Source organism: Heterocephalus glaber, unplaced genomic scaffold, assembly GCF_053883595.1.
Source record: "Heterocephalus glaber isolate CG9 unplaced genomic scaffold, H.glaber_assembly_v1.0 deba00001666, whole genome shotgun sequence".
In the NCBI taxonomy this organism is placed as follows: domain Eukaryota; kingdom Metazoa; phylum Chordata; class Mammalia; order Rodentia; family Bathyergidae; genus Heterocephalus; species Heterocephalus glaber.
This window is the reverse complement of record NW_028258406.1, coordinates 12,337,061-12,353,308: the sequence shown is the minus strand read 5'-3', so window position 1 is coordinate 12,353,308 and position 16,248 is coordinate 12,337,061. Positions and strand designations below refer to the sequence as shown.

General features: G+C 36.2%; 1 protein-coding gene across 6 annotated transcripts in view; it reads right to left on the bottom strand.

Moving 5' to 3' along the window:
• Akap11 (A-kinase anchoring protein 11) overlaps positions 1–16,248 on the bottom strand; it is a 51,521-nt gene that overhangs the window by 18,404 nt on the left and 16,869 nt on the right. For all 6 annotated transcript variants that reach the window (XM_013072057.3, XM_004844250.4, XM_004844251.4 and 3 more), the window contains 4 exons: positions 8,866–8,913; positions 7,441–7,575; positions 5,781–6,045; positions 738–5,208 (listed from right to left, as the gene is read on the bottom strand). In XM_013072057.3, coding sequence (XP_012927511.1) covers positions 738–5,208; positions 5,781–6,045; positions 7,441–7,575; positions 8,866–8,913 — 4,919 coding nt within the window. The remainder of the gene's footprint in view (positions 1–737; positions 5,209–5,780; positions 6,046–7,440; positions 7,576–8,865; positions 8,914–16,248) is intronic.

Sequence of the window (16,248 nt, the reverse complement as noted above, 5' to 3'; positions counted from 1 at the left end):
TATTTGTTTTCTTCCTCAGAGCAACATGATTATACCAAGCTCTATGTAAGAAAACTTACCTTTGTAAACAGGAAAAAGAAAATTTTAAAAATTTATAATCTTAGGTAAATTAATAATAGCCTATATTGCTGTATAAAATTCTCCAGCTGGGGCCAGGGATGTAGCTCAGCAGCACAGGATCTGCCTGGCAGGCATGAGGTTCTGAGTTTGACCCCCAATACAAAAAAAAAAAAAATTCTCCAGCTGTTAGCCAGGCATGGTGATGCATGCTGGTAATTCTAGCACTCTGGGAGGCTGAGGTAAGAGGATCATAAATTAAGCCTAGTTAGGGCATCTTAGTGAGACCCTGTCTCAAAATAAAAAATTAGACAAGGGCTGGAGAATGTAGCTTAGTGCAAAGGCCCTGGGTTCAATCCCCAGTATTTAATAAAAATATCCATAGCTCTTTCTGTAATTCAACTTTACCTACTTTATAACTCTGTGAACTTGGACAAGATGATTATCTTCTATAATCTTCATCTAATGGTCCTAAAAATACACAATTCCTTTCCTCAAAAGATATTGGGAGACAAAACATATGAAAATCACATGTAGGATATGAAATCATGGACAAATGCAGTAGGAAAATGTTAAGTGTTAAAAAAAATCATACATTTGTGAACAGGACTTAAGACTTATATGAGCAAGTTTTCATTTTATCATGACACCCCCCCCAAAAAAAATTTTTTGAAACTAACCTGCTGACAGTATGTCCAACATTCGTCATGGCTGATGTCATTATTTCTGTGGTTAGGCTTTCAGCAAAACTAATGCCATCTTGTCCAATTCCACTATCAGCTGCCAAACTGGTATTGCTCAGCTCTCTCTCTGCTCTTTCAATAGCTTCAGCAACTATCTTCTCAGCAAGTAATGATTTTTTGTCAAGATTTACATGAATTTGAGGGACATCAAGATGAAAAATTCTAGATTTCTGATAGTTGTTAAACTTTGAATTTGTAACTAGCTTACTACTAACACGTGAATCCTGTCTGAAAAAGTGTGGAGATGAATTTCTAGTACAATCATGGAGTTCATTAAGGTCACAGTATCTGCAATTCTGACTTATAAGAGGTGACAACTTTTCTGCATAAGTGATCCTATCTACTGATTTTGTGGTCTCAGATGCTTGGAAAACTTTGGATCCTAGACCTAACTCTAAAGTATCATCCACTACTTTTTTAGCATACTGTTCTAGAGCTTGAACAATATTCTCTCCACAAGCCTGTCCATTTAAGCTGCCTGTACTGTGGTGAAATCCTTGATTTTGTGAGGAAGGCTGAGGAGGCTTAGAAAATTCTGGTTCTGTAAGACATTCAGTATCTTCAACATATCCAGATTTTTCAAAAAGGCAGGAATCTGTTAAGGATTTTAGCAAGTCAACTTTAGGTGCCGTCAGCTCTTTTTTAACATCTCTTGTTATGCAGTGAGCAAGAGAGGCTGAAAAACTATACAGGTGAGAGTCCTCATTTCTACATGTATCTCTTGTCCTTTCACACATTTGATTCTGACAAAGGTGACCTCCATTTCTTTTTCTTTTACTTTTACCTACTTCTCGGTGGTGTCCTTTGTGCGAGAACATGAACAGTTCACTATTTATTTTCACTTGTGCACTTTGCACAGGGAACATTTTTGAGTTGCACTTCATTTTGGCTGTCTTAGCTGCTTCTTGTAAACCTGACTTAACAGACCGATAAGCAAGTCTACTGGCATACTGATCCAGTATTAACTCACTGTTACCACCTTCCTGTTTTAATATTTGAATAACATGACCTGCATATTCATCTGTCACACTTTCACAGCTGGGATACTTGTATGTCAGACCTGACACAGAAGAACTTGGTGGTAATGAAAGAATAAATGGATCCACTTCTCTTGGGTATGCTACAACCTCCATATCCAACTTCTCTTCTGATCTATAATCTTGGTCCCCATCAATGAAACAAAGATTCTTTTGTCTGTGAAGTACAGAACTTCTAGCTTTTGCTATTTTCTCAGCTTCTGTAATGATTTCTGCAGCCATATCACCTGCAAAAATGCATGTCTGAAAATTTTCATCAGAATGACTTAAAAAACTAGGCAATACTCTTCCCTGACTTTGCACACTGAAGTAAGGTTTTTGAACCTCAGGTTCTTGGGTTATTTTATGATCTAAATGAGAAGCTGCCATTTCAGTTGCAAAAGAAATTATATGTGTAGCTAATGCTTCTGCAAACTGCAGTTTCTTCCCTGAGTGCTCTGACTTCACATTCATTTCCGGATGTTCTTCACCTTCACTACTTTCAACTTCTTCTGAAAGAGACCGCATGAGTTTCAACATGAACTCTTCTTTTTCTATAGTAGTGTGTTCACTTTCAGACAAACTACCAATAGATGAGTTGTGAGGTGTAGAAGGTGGTGTAGCAGGTGCAAATTCTTTGGCTAATTCCCCTTTGAGCTTTTTTGTTAACTTCTTGATATCCCATTCAGAACTAGCCTGGGATGGAACAAGAGGAGTTGACGGAGGAGTATCAGGTATTATATTTCTGTCTCTGATTTTCTGTTTATCCTCCACATGCAAACCATCTACACAGGTAAGCACTGTAGATGAGAAAGTATGTGAGTGACGGAAAGGGCTCTCCTGTCCAAAAGACAAGGGCTCAAGTGCTGTATCATTCAAATGATGCTTTTTCACTGGTTTATCCTTAGCCAGTTCCTTCAGATCAGGTTTCTGACTTGCCATCATTGGACAAGATGGTAGTGTCTCTAAAGAAATTCCATGAACCATCGAATCTTTACATTCAGGAACACAATCCTTTCTCATGGAAAGTGAACAGCAAGGTAAGTGATCTTGGGCATCAAGAAATTTAGGGACCTTTTCTGAAGTCAACTGTGATTCCTCTCCAGCAACAGGCAAGTCTTCCTTAGGTACAGTATTTGTATCTGTAGTTGAGATCATTGATTTGCTTGTATCTATGGAATCTTTAATAACAGATTTAGATAACAGTTCAGCAAACATGTCCTTATTGCTACTTTCCCCCTGTTGTGGTGCTGCTTGATGAGAGAAAGGAGAGGTGTGTCCTTTTATTGTTTTAGTTAAATAATCTGTATTTTCATCAGCTGTTTTTGTAACACTGAATGGTGTCATTGACTCTAAAGTTTCATTTACTATTGTATGCACCACTGCTGCAGAAAAGTTGCTAATAATCACAGGATCACTTGTTAATTTTGAAGAACTTTGAATTTCAATATCATTACTAGTTGGTTTACAATCATTCTGCCTTACCAGATTGTGTTCTGAAGGTAAACAAATGTTTCTGAGACAAGCTACTTCCTCTTCTTTGTTTTTTCCCATAACATGTTCTTGGGTAAAATCACCATTTGAATTACTGTCATCAAGTGACAGATGAGAATTTGTCTGACATAGAGTAGAGGAAATATGATATGGGAGAAGGGCACTTCCTGCCAAGGGCACTGGAATAGAAGTGACAATTCCTGAAGTACAAAGCAAGGCCTGCTGCACAGTGTACTCCTTTTTGTATTCCTGCACTGGTTTCGTCACCATAATTGCTTGATTGTTAAAAGGGGAAAATGTGAAGGTCTGTGTAAATGGCACTACACTTTCTGCATTCACATATTTAATATTATCTGTAGAAACACTAACTGCTGCCTTTGTTGTGAAGGGCACATCAACTTGAGATAGCTCAATGAATGCTTCCTGTATTACAGACTCAGACAAATCTTCTGCATATGACTTCACTACTTTGTCTTCAAAATCAAATGACTGACACTGCGGAGATGCAGGTGTTGAAGGATATGAAAACTGACATACTTCCATGATGCCTTCAAAAACAAGCTCTTCGGCAAGATCTGCAGCAAACCTAGTGACTGTGTTTGTAAATATCTGCTTCTTTACATACTGTAAATCTTTTAAGGCATGTGAAAAGGCTTCACTCACCAAAAAATTAGCCAGGCCACTAATGGCACGTTGTTTCAGTGAAAATGCATGCTGCCTTCTCAGTTCATTAAATGCCATCTGAAAAACAGATGATGTCAATTTGATGGCTAAGTGGCACAATGCATTGGTGCATGAAGAGACTCCTTTCTGTAAGTCTTTAAATGCACTGCCAAAACTTTTTTCTACAAGATCTGCGGCAAATTTCTGAATGCTATCTTTAATCATTAAAGATTTATTTTTATAGTTACTTTTTTGATCAAGGTTTCCATGCTTAAAAGCAACAGTTTTATTTTCTCCTCTTTTAATACTATTAAAGCTTGACATTTCATTAGTATGTTGGTTATGAAGAACTGACTCTAGTACTTTACATGAAATGCTATTTGCATAATCTTCATAGGTGTAATAAACGGAATCATGGGTCTGATTTCCACCATTATCTGTATGGCAAAAGCATTCAGCAGGAGTACAGCTTCCAAGAGGACTAAAAGCAGAGGATCGAATAGGGCTAAACAAACCACTGTCGTCCCCTGACGCCTTTACTGGACGGGGAGAATCTGGAGCATCACACAGGTTGCTATACGGAGATTCTGGCTTACGAGGAGTTGGCTTTTTAACATTAGCTGGAAGAGCTGGGCAATCAGACTTGAATTTCTGAGGATTCATACAAGATTTTTCATGTTTGAGTCCTTTCTTTCGCAATGACTTCCCTTCAACAGGGTCATTTATAAATAGACAGGAAGGCTCTGAGGATTGTTCTAGTTCATCAAACTGATCAAAACTATCAAAAAATTCACTTACTTCTGAGTCTGAATCCTCTATATCATCTTTCATCACAGGAATTTTAGGCAGCTCAAGTTTTGCTTTTAAACTTTTCTGATATCCTTCTTCATCCAAGAAAATAACAGGACTTGGACTTGAGCATTCTGATTCTGAAGAATAGGCAGGAGAAGAAGAAAAAAATGTTTTCTGTGCATCACTGATTTTATCTGAAGCATTAGATGACCTATAGAAACTCCTTTGGATCCAAGACTCTGAAACTGAAGTTGTGACTGAATTTTTTACAGAATGTGGTTCTTTATGTCCCAGAACTTTTATTAAGGGAGATGAGGGTTTAGCCAACGACTTCTGCTGTCTAGAGCTGACTAGAATCTTTAAATCATGGGTTTCCGTATGGTGACCACACATAGTCTGAGAAGCCATATCACACTGGCTCCGTGGTGTAGTAATGTTTATTCCTACAGGAAAAGAATAAAATGGTTAAATTTTTCCAGAACAGAACTTCTAAAAATTTAAATCAACAGAATGAACAGACATTAAGTGTCAAATCTTTATTTATAATATATCTTCTATACTATGTGAAGAGATTCATCCCAAGTAACATTTAAAAACAAATACCTTTTACTAAAATAATAATAATATCGTTTTACCCAATGTCTAGGGACATCTAGAGTATGGCATCCTTAGCTTGTTGTCATGGATGTTAAAAATACTACTATGGTGACTCTGGCAGCTAATTTTTCTGAAATTTGAACCCAGACAGGTTCTGAACACCAGGTGATAGGGTAAACAGAGCTTGAACAGTACAACCTGAATAACAGAAGTAGCAAAACTAAAAACAAGGTAACGATGAAGCTGAATATCACAGGGAAACTCCTCTGCAACCATAAATAGGTTAAAATGTTTAAACTTGATAAAATTTCAACATAAATTTCAATGGAACAAGTGTGTCCTGTAACTTTCAAAAGTGATCTTTCCAGAAATATGAGGATCTCTAGGGGAAAAATCTAGTAAAGAAACAAAAACAAACCATCATTATATGGCTTTGAAGCCTCTTCTTCCTCCAACTGCTCAAAAGCAGTGACAAAGTCATCCTCTATGGAAGACACAGACTGGTTAGTGTCATCATCATCTTCATGAGTGGTCTCAAGCTGGCGGTTCTGATGCAAGTACGTGTCCAGGGTATATCTTATACCAGTAGCATATTTACTTAGGAGACTAAAGATAAAATCAATTCTGAGTCTTGGTAATATAGGTGACACTCTCATGACACAAAGCATTCCAGAATGATGACTCTTGGGAAAGAAGAAAGAAGATAAAAACAATTTTAATTTCAAATATGAAACATATTATCTGGAGAGGCCTTGAAATAAAACAATCTCAGAGGAAAAAACACAAAATGCACACATCTTGAAAGGCTCTATAGTTTTGCAATGTTTTATTCTTCCTCCTTTACATTTCTCAATTCCCAGTCCCTTTTTCTCCCATGTTCCTCTTACTATCTCTTCAACTTCTACTTTATCTCCTTCAATGTTATAGAACCTACTATCTATTCATTTTCTTGAGCAATTATGTTTTCTTGTATAATTGTAAAGTGTTGTGATTTGCCTTATTTAATCATTCACCTATCTCATCAACTACATTATAAAGGGCTTGAGAACAGCAACCAGGTTCTACTTTATTTTTTATGCCATTTTCCTGTGGCTTCCAGGGTGATGCCATGTTTCCTCCTACCACAATAAGAAAACTGTCTCCTTTTGACTTAAATTTACCTTTCACTAAAATTTACAATAATGTTCACAATAATGTTCAGTTTTAATACAAGTCATCAAATTTTCCCCCAATACTATCTTTAAAAACACAAATATTGACAAATGATTTATCTTAAAAAGTAGAAACCAAATAGCTAGTCACCTTTACATCCTAGCAAATAAAGCAAAATAAGTATGAATGAAAATATAAAGAAATGAAGCAAGTAGTTCTATTTTTTTATCAACAGACTTTGTAAAGAACACAGTGGCATTTTACACGAATAAGAAATACACATTTTAAAGCTACAAGTTTCATTTGTAAATGTTTTATCTCCTAAAACACAGTACTTGCCTATCATGTACAAAGCCTTGGGTTCAATTCCCAGCACCATGATTAAATAAAATAAAAAGCAAGGAATTTTTCTTTGATGTATTATCAACAAATCACTCTTAGTTATGTTAGACGCTAACTATGAAATTAACCACCTATTTGAAATGGTGATATTTTCATTTATAGATTTAAAACACATCATTGCATGTCCACTATACCTAGAAAAATTTTAACCAGAAAATGAGGTGAAGTGCATGCTCTACCAAATATAACACAATATTTAGGTAAATTTGGACTTGACCATAAAAGCAGAAAAGTCTCTATGACTTATATAAAGGTAGAAAATTAAAGAAATCTAGAAATAATAAATTTTCATTAAAAATTAGTACGTACTTGCATATGACTTATAAAACTTCATAAAGAAAAAAACTCCATAGAGAAAACATTAATAAGCCATGACTAAAATGCTGTCAGGTATGTCAACACTGTATGAGTTAGACTTCTTGAGTCCTATTTACTTAAGATAGCATTAAGAAAAGAAAATCGAAACATTTCAGTTCAATACTCTTGATTAAATGTAGTAAAAGTTGGCCCAAAAAATTTATTACCTGATTTAGAGGACCACTGTTGATATCTGATGATTTATTTATACCCTTCATACAAATAATTTCATTTTCATTTAGACTACAGAAGTGGAGTGAATTCAGAAGATCTGGAAGTTCCAAAGACACTGCTGCTAAATCCTAATTTAAAATAATAACAAATAACACTATAAAATTACACTTTTGCTAAGGTTCCTACAATGTAGTCTCAAAAATCATTAAGGTCTGCTGACTAATAAACTGACTCATAATAGTACACATATGCAATCTATTATCTTTTTAATTCAAAAATTTTAAGTACTACAAATTATTTAATACTGCTTGCCTTGTAGACTTACAAATGTATTCCTATCAAGCTATATAATACATTTTAACATACTACCTCACATATGCATGACATTTATGCATTTAATCATTTTTAGCAAATGTCAACCTATGGTCCTCAGGTTTAACTGTGGAATTTTGCTCACAGCCTTCATTCTCAGCTATTGAATGTACTTCCTCAGAGCTTAATTTTTAATTTTGCAAAATATAGGCCCATTTTTCTGCCTTTCCTTTTCAATGTACTGTTACTGTCTTCAACTGAAAATTTTATGGAGATTAAAGGAAAGGAAGTTAGCTTTTGTTTTTTCATGTTGCCTCCTTTTACATAAATATTTTATCCGGATAAAGAATTATTGAAGTCCTTGACCCTTTGAGAGTCAAATGCTTTGTAAAATAAACATGGTTTTATGAGTAAGGGTTAAAAAAAAGAGTATCAGAGAAACACTGTGAAACATTTCCCTTTTTAGCCATACAATCTCAGGAGTATGTCCTCTTGATTCCGTCTCTGAGCTCTTCCAGCTAAGGTACTCAAGACATATAATAGTGTTTTCATTCATAGCCACCTGATGTGCAGTATTCACAAAGAATAGAATAATGTTTTGTCTCCTTCTATTAGGAGATGTTTTACTACCACAAAAAAAAATATGTAGTAAATTTTCAAGCAGCAGCAGGAGGATACAAGTAGTATCTAAAGGATAGTTCAACCACACTTGATGTAGCTTGGAAGCCTTCCTTTGTTGATTCTAATCTCAAATACAGTCCCTCTATAAATGCCTAAATCAAATAGGCTAAAATTTTTACACTGGTTAATTGTGACTTTTTATAAATTTTATCTTTGATATTTAACTCTACGCCAACTAAAATCTAAGAACTTTTACTATTGAAGTCAAATTAAGAAAACCATCAAAATAATGAAACAAATATCACATTCTATATGATCCATGGAATACAGAAAAAAAGAATCAAGATATATTATGTACAGGTACAAATTCCCCAAGATGAATGTGATCATTATGTATATTAAAAATGTACCAATAAAATTAATTTTTAAAAATTTGTTCCAAATAATCTCTTACAGCCCTTTCCAATTCGATAAATTGACTATACCTGTATATGAGCAGCATCTGTTTCTTCATTAAAGCCCAGAAATGTGACCTGAATAATAAAGAAATAAAACTCCATTAATTTGATTTCTTAAGTATTGTCTCAGATTGTTCACAGAGCTGAGAAATAGAAAAAAAAGCACAGTAAGGTATTAAAATGCTGACTGCCTTGGGCAAGACAAAATTTTCAAAGATTAAAAAGTTTTTCACAAAGCTTTGGGTCTAGTTTTGAGCCTCATTCACATCTTCCTCGCTACATAGTTTAATCAATTCTAACTCTAAAATAGATTTCAAATACATCCACTTCTCTCCACGTCTCCCATCTCTGCTTCTCATTTGCACTGTTACAACCTTCTTCCAACTGATCTCACTGTCATGCCACTACCCTATGCAAACACCTCCATGTTTCCCAGGGGAAATTTCTACCCAGGGTTAGCGGATGCCTTCAGCTGTCCCTCACTGTCATTCAAACACACAGGCCCTTTCCAGTTCTAGAAAATACCCTGAACATTTTGCCCTAAGCATCTCAAATTTGAGCCCCTCAATCTCGATCTTGCCTCTATGGATGTCTGCACGTCCTTATTCATTTTTCAAGTCAACTCAAATGCCACCTCCTCTGGGTAGACCCCCAAGGCTACTTTCTCACTATCTATGATGCTACCATTTATTTCCTTTAACATCCTCATAGAGTTTACTCACAGAAGTTTATAGAAATTAAATTTCTAAGGAATATCTAACAACATGAGGATTATTAAATAAAAAGGACAAGTTACAAAAAACATCCAGTATGCACCCAATTTCAACTTTATTTTTAAAAACATCTGCATAGAAATAATACTGGAAGGCAAGTGATTAACTCTAACTAATGAAATTACAGTCACACCTTGAAATACAACTGCTCTGGAACTCAACATAATTTTGTCCTGCTACTCATCATTTGTTTGGTACTAGACACACAAGTTAGAACTTGGTGTCAACTGCCATGAAACTTGCTGATCTTTCCTGCAAAAAACTTTGTAGGATACTTATCATTTTTGGCCCTCACCATACCTCCGGGAACCAATTAACAACAAGTACCAAGGTACCACTGTATATGTGATCTTATTTTTCTCATTTGTACTTTTATTTCCTAATTCACAATATCAATGATATTTTCATTTTTATACTTTTGATACTTCTCATTTTTTTACAAAGAGTATGTACTACTTTTACAATCTGAAAATGGTGTTATTTTAAACATTTATATTTTATGTCTTTATCATCATAGAGTTTTTTTCCACCTGAAGACTGAATAGTAAACAATTAAGTAAGTACTATGGCTGAAAACACACAATAGTTAGAGGGTAGCAATATAAATAATAACTTGGTAAGAGGGAGGAAAATAGAGTTAAAATATCAATCAACACTGGATACACTTTTGATCTCTTTCTGATTGAGAAGCCAGAGTTTTAAATTACCCTGCAATCTTTATTCCGATTAATTATGGTTACTAACTCAGAAAAGTGTTAACTTCCAGGCATCCAGACAAACGTTAACCTCTAGGAGCCTACTTCCTTATACTACAAAACTTTGGGCAATACAACTCACTCTGACACATACAAATACTCAATAAGAAATGGAAATTATCTCAAATGACAAATTTCTTTACTTTCTTCAAACGGATACTTTCAGATAAGCATAATCTAAATTGGAACAGAAATCCCTATAGAAGTCTTTCAAGTTTCCTTTTCTTAATACAAAAGAGAAAATATGCTAACATGGGATGCTGGAGACACCAAGAAAGTATTCTGTTGCCTATTGACGAAGAAAGGCCTCATCAGTGAAAGCGAGCTTGGATAGACATAGAAGCAGCTGGAGAGATATGGGCTGCCAAACTGTTGAGAGCAAATAAACACAGACTTGTAACACTTGCCAAGAAATAATTACATTAAGAGTGGCTGAACTTTACTATAATAAATAGGGACATCAAAAAAGGTAAGTCAAGGCTCCCAGTGCCAAGGAGGTGAACTTTCCAGGCCACCATACCACCGCCCTCAGTGCTGAGGAGATCTGCCCCTAGCACCAAGAGGGTGAGCTTTCCAGGACACCCTACCTCCACCCACAGCGGCAAAGAACAGAGCCACCTCCAGTGCAGAGGAGGTGAGCTTTCCAGGCTGCCGGACCACTGCCCCGAGCACAGAGGAAGTGAGGCACACAGGCGTCAGCAGCACACACAACCCCACTGAACTGAGAAGACACATAAACAAGTCTCAAAACCAGACTTCCAGATCACCTAAAGCAACCCCAAAGGGAAACAAGAGGGAACACTGATATTCAACCACCTGGACTCCCTGAACTGGCAACAAAAGAGGATCTGCAAAAAATAAAATCAGAAATAATTTCACACATAACAACAGAGATTGTACCCATAGTACAAGACATGATTAATAAATCTAAAGAGGACACACATTAAAAAAATAGAGGAGCTGAGGAACATGATGGAATCCCAACATAGGAAACAAAAGGAATCCACAAAACATGTGCAAACACATTTACAGGAGATTAAAAACTCCACTGAAAGTTCATGTAGCAGAATGACACAATCTGAGGACAGAACTTCAGATATAGAAGATAAGACTGTAATAAGTGACCAGGAAAAGAAAAATTGCTTTAAAATAGTAAGGGACCATGAGACATCAATCCAGCAGCTGCTAGATGATGCAAAGAAGAATAACATATGAATGACTGGAGTCAATGAAGAAAGAGGAGAGAGTACACACGACATTAAAAAAAACGTTCACAGAAGTGATGGCAGAAAACTTCCCAAGCAGGGGAAAAGAACTTCACATACAGATAAGCGAGGCATATATGACTCCAACTAGCCCTGATCAAAAAAATCTACACATAGGAATATAATTGTTAAGATTCCAGAAACGCAACATGAGAACAAAGTTCTACAAGGAGTTAGAGAAAAGAAACAAATGACATACAAAGGAAAGCCCATCAAAATCACAGCAGACGTCTCAATGCAAACCCTAAAGGCAAGAAGAGCTTGGAGTGAAGTACTGCAAGCCCTAAAGGAAAATAGCTTCCAACCCAGATTAATGTACCCCACAAAACTATCTTTCAGAATTCATGGAGACATAAGATACTTTCACGACAAAGAGCACCTTAGGAAATTCATAAAAACCAAACCAGCACTCCAAACAATTTTAGACAATATGCTAGTAAAAGACAACAAGGATCACAACCCCAGGAAGCCCAACAGAATAAATCCATCAGGCATGGCAACAAATTAAACACAAAGGGGGAAAATCCAACAAAAAGAAAAAGTCATGACAATGATAAGTCAATACATATCAGTTACAACCATCAATGTTAATGGTCTCAATTCATCAATCAAAAGTAATAGACTGGCAGAATGGGTCAAGAAGCAAGATCCAACAATATGCTGCATACAAGAAACACACTTAATTCAAAAAGAAACTCAGACTGAAAGTTAAAGGGTGGAAAACAATACTCTATGTTACAGGAACCTGAAAAAAAGCAGGAGTAGCTATCTTCTTTGCAGATCAAGTGGATTTCAAACCAACACTGATTAAGAGAGACAAGGAAGGATACTACATCCTTGTAAAGGGTACAATCCAAGAGGAAGAGATGACAATCAACAATATCTATGGACCAAACACTAGTGCACCCAACTATATAAAACAAATACTAATGGACATGAAAAATCATATAAGCACTAATAGAATAGTAGTGGGGGATTTCAATAACCCACTGTCACAAATAGATAGATCAACCAGATAAAAATAACAAAATACTAGAACTCAATCAAACTCTTGAACAAATGAACTTAACAGATGTTTACAGACTGTTCTACCCCCATAAAAATCAGAATATACAATCATTTCAGCTGCACACAGGCTGTTCTCCAAAACAGACCACATACTCGCTCATGGAACATATTTAAGTACAAAGGAATTGAAGTTATTCCCTGTATATTATCAGACCATAGTGTGATGAAACTGGAGATCAATATCAAAAGAAACCACAAGAATTTCATAAACACATGGAAATTGAACAACACACTTCTGAATAACCAATGGGTCACAGAGGAAATTAAAGAAGAAATCACACAGTTCCTACAATTAAATGACAATGACAATACAACATATCGGAATCTATGGGTCACAATGAAAGCAGTCTTAGGAGGGAAATGCATAGCTGTGAATACTCATATTAGGAAAACAGAGCAAGCCCAATTAAACAACCTGATGCTGAACCTTAAGTTTCTAGAAAAAGAGCAGGACAAACCCAAAGCTCATACAAGGGAGGAAATTATAAAGATCGCAGCAGAAATCAATTCAATGGAGACTAAGAGAAGAATACAAAAAAAATCAAGGAATCAAAGAGCTGGTTCTTCGAAAGAATAAGCAAAATTGACAAACCCTTAGCCAACCTTATCAGAGAAAGGAAAGGCCCAAATCCATGCAATTAGGAATGAAAAGGATAAAATTACAACAGACCCAACAGAAATCCAGAGGATCATCAACTCCTACTTCAAGAATTCATACACCAATAAGATGGAAAACACAGAAGAAATGGACAGATTCCTAGATATGTATGAAGTATCAAAGTTGAATGAAGAAGACCTAAAAATTCTAAACAACACAGTATCAATGAAATTGAAACTATAATTAAAAACTTACCAACTAAGAAAAGCCCAGTTCCTGATGGCTTCATTGCTGAATTCTACAAAACATTTAGAGAGGAACTACTGCCATTACTGTTTAAACTCTTCAATGAAATTGAAAGGGAAGCAATACTCCCAAATTCATTCCTGGAAGCAAGCATCACCTTGATCCCCAAAGCAGAGAAAGACCCAACCGAAAAAGAGAACTATAGGCAAATCTCACTAATGAACAGAGATGCAAAAATCCTCAACAAGATACTGGCAAATAGAATGCAGAAGATCATCAAGAAGATCATACACCCTGACCAAGTGGGATTCATCCCAGGGATGCAGGCATAGTTCAATATACGAAAATCAATGAATGTAAAGCACTATATCAATAAAGCCAAGGACAAAAACCATATGATCATCTCAATAGATACATAAAAAGCATTTCACAAAATCCAACACGTATTTATGATAAAAACCCTACAAAAACCTGGAATAGACGGTCTCTACCTCAATCTGATAAAAGCCATCTGTGTAAAGCCAACAGCCAATATCATACTAAATGGTCAAAAACTGAAATCCTTCACACTAAAATCAGGAACAAGACAAGGATGTCCACTATCACCATTCCTATTCAATATAGTCTTGGAAACATTAGCCATAGTAATTAGACAAGAGAAAGAAATAAAAGGAATAAAGGTAGGAAATGAAGAAGTCAAACTGTCTTTATTTGCAGATGACATGATACTCTATATAGAAGACCCTAAGAACTCCACCAAAAGTCTTCTAGACTTAATAACCAAATTCAGTCAAGTAGCTGGCTACAAGGTCAACACACAAAAATCAATAGCTTTCCTCTACATGAACAGACTCACTGAGACAGAAATAGGGCAAATAATTCCTTTCACCACTGCATTCAAAAAACTGAAATACCTAGGAATCAACCTAACAAAAGAAATCAAAGAACTCTTCTATGAAAACATTAGCACTCTTGCAAAGAGAGATTGAAGAAGATATCAGGAAATGGAAAGACATGCCTTGCTACTGGTTAGAAAGAATCAACATAGTGAAAATGGCCATACTTCCAAAATTGGTATATAGATTCAATGCAATCCCAATTGAAATCCCAGCCTCATATTTCATGGACCTTGAGAAAACAATACAAAAATTCATTTGGAGCAAGAAGAGACATAGAATAGCAAAAGCAATTCTAGGCAACAGAGACATGGCAGGGGGTAACACAACCCCTAACTTGAAACTAGACTGAAAGCTACTGTGATAAAAACAGCATGGTACTGGCAAAGAAACAGACCTGAGGACCAGTGGAACAAATCAGAAGATGCAGAAGCAACTCCAGACACACTCAGCCACCTCATCTTCGACAAAGGAGCCAAACACCCTCACTTGAGGAAAGATAGCCTCTTTAATAAATGGTGCTGGAGAAATTGGGTTTCAACTTGCCAAAGACTAAAACTAGACCTATATCTCTCACCATGCACTAAACTAAAATCAAAATGGATTAAAGATCTAAATATTAAAACTGAAATGCTGAACCAGCTGGAACAGAGGTTATGTAGAACTCTTGAAGACATTGGTGTAGGAAAAGATTTTATGAACAAAACCTCAGTGGCCCATGAACTAGCACAAACAACAAACAAGTGGTATCTCTTCTTATTACACAGCTTCTGCACAGTAAGAGAAACCACCAACAGTATTTGGAGACAACCCACAATGTGGGAAAAAATTTTCACCAGCTGTCCTTCAGACAAAGGTCTGCTATCTCGAATCTATAAAGAACTTTAAAAAATCAGACCTCCCAAATTTAAAGACCCAATCCAAAAATGGGCATCTGAAATGAACAGACATTTCTCAGACAAAGAAGTAGAAATAGCATATAAACATATGAAAAAATGTTCAACATCACTGCTCATTTGAGAGATGCAAATGAAAACAATGCTGAGATTTCACCTCACTCCAGAAAGAACGGCTGCTATCATGAAATCAACCAATAACAAATGCTGGTGGGCTGTGGGGAAAGAGGAACCCTACTCCACTGCTGGTGGGAGTGTAGACTGGTGGAACCACTTCGGAAATCAGTACGGAGATACCTCAAAGAACTAGGACTGGAAGTACCATTTGACCCAGCTGTTCCCCTGCTGGGTATCTTCCCCAAAGAATTAAAAGAATCATACCACAGTGATATACGTGCACCCATGTTCATAGCAGCCCATCAACTGGAGACTGGATAAAGAAAATGTGGTTTTTTAATAAAACGGAGTACTAGTTAGCCATAAAAAATGAGAAATTAGAGACATTTATAGCTAAATGGATGCACAGTGAGGCCATACTTTTTTTTTTTTTTTTTGGTACCAGGCATTGAACTCAGGTCCTTGCACTTGCACAGCAGGCGGTGAAACCACTGAGCTAAATCCCCAGCCCTGAGGTCATACTTCTAAATTAAAAAAAGAAGTAAGACACACATGTGTAAATACCGAATAGTTTCTCTAGTGTGAGAAACTGAAAGTGTAAATAAGGACTAAAAGGTATAATAGATACTGTGAAAAAGGACGAAAAGGGGCAAAGGGGAAGTGGGAGGGGTATGGGAAAGGAAAGAAGGGAATGGAATATGAGAAAATGAAAATATGGAAACAAAGTCTTTGTAAATGGGGAGGGGTGGAGGGGTTGAAGGGAGGGCAGGGGGATGGGGAAAAAATAAGAACCAAG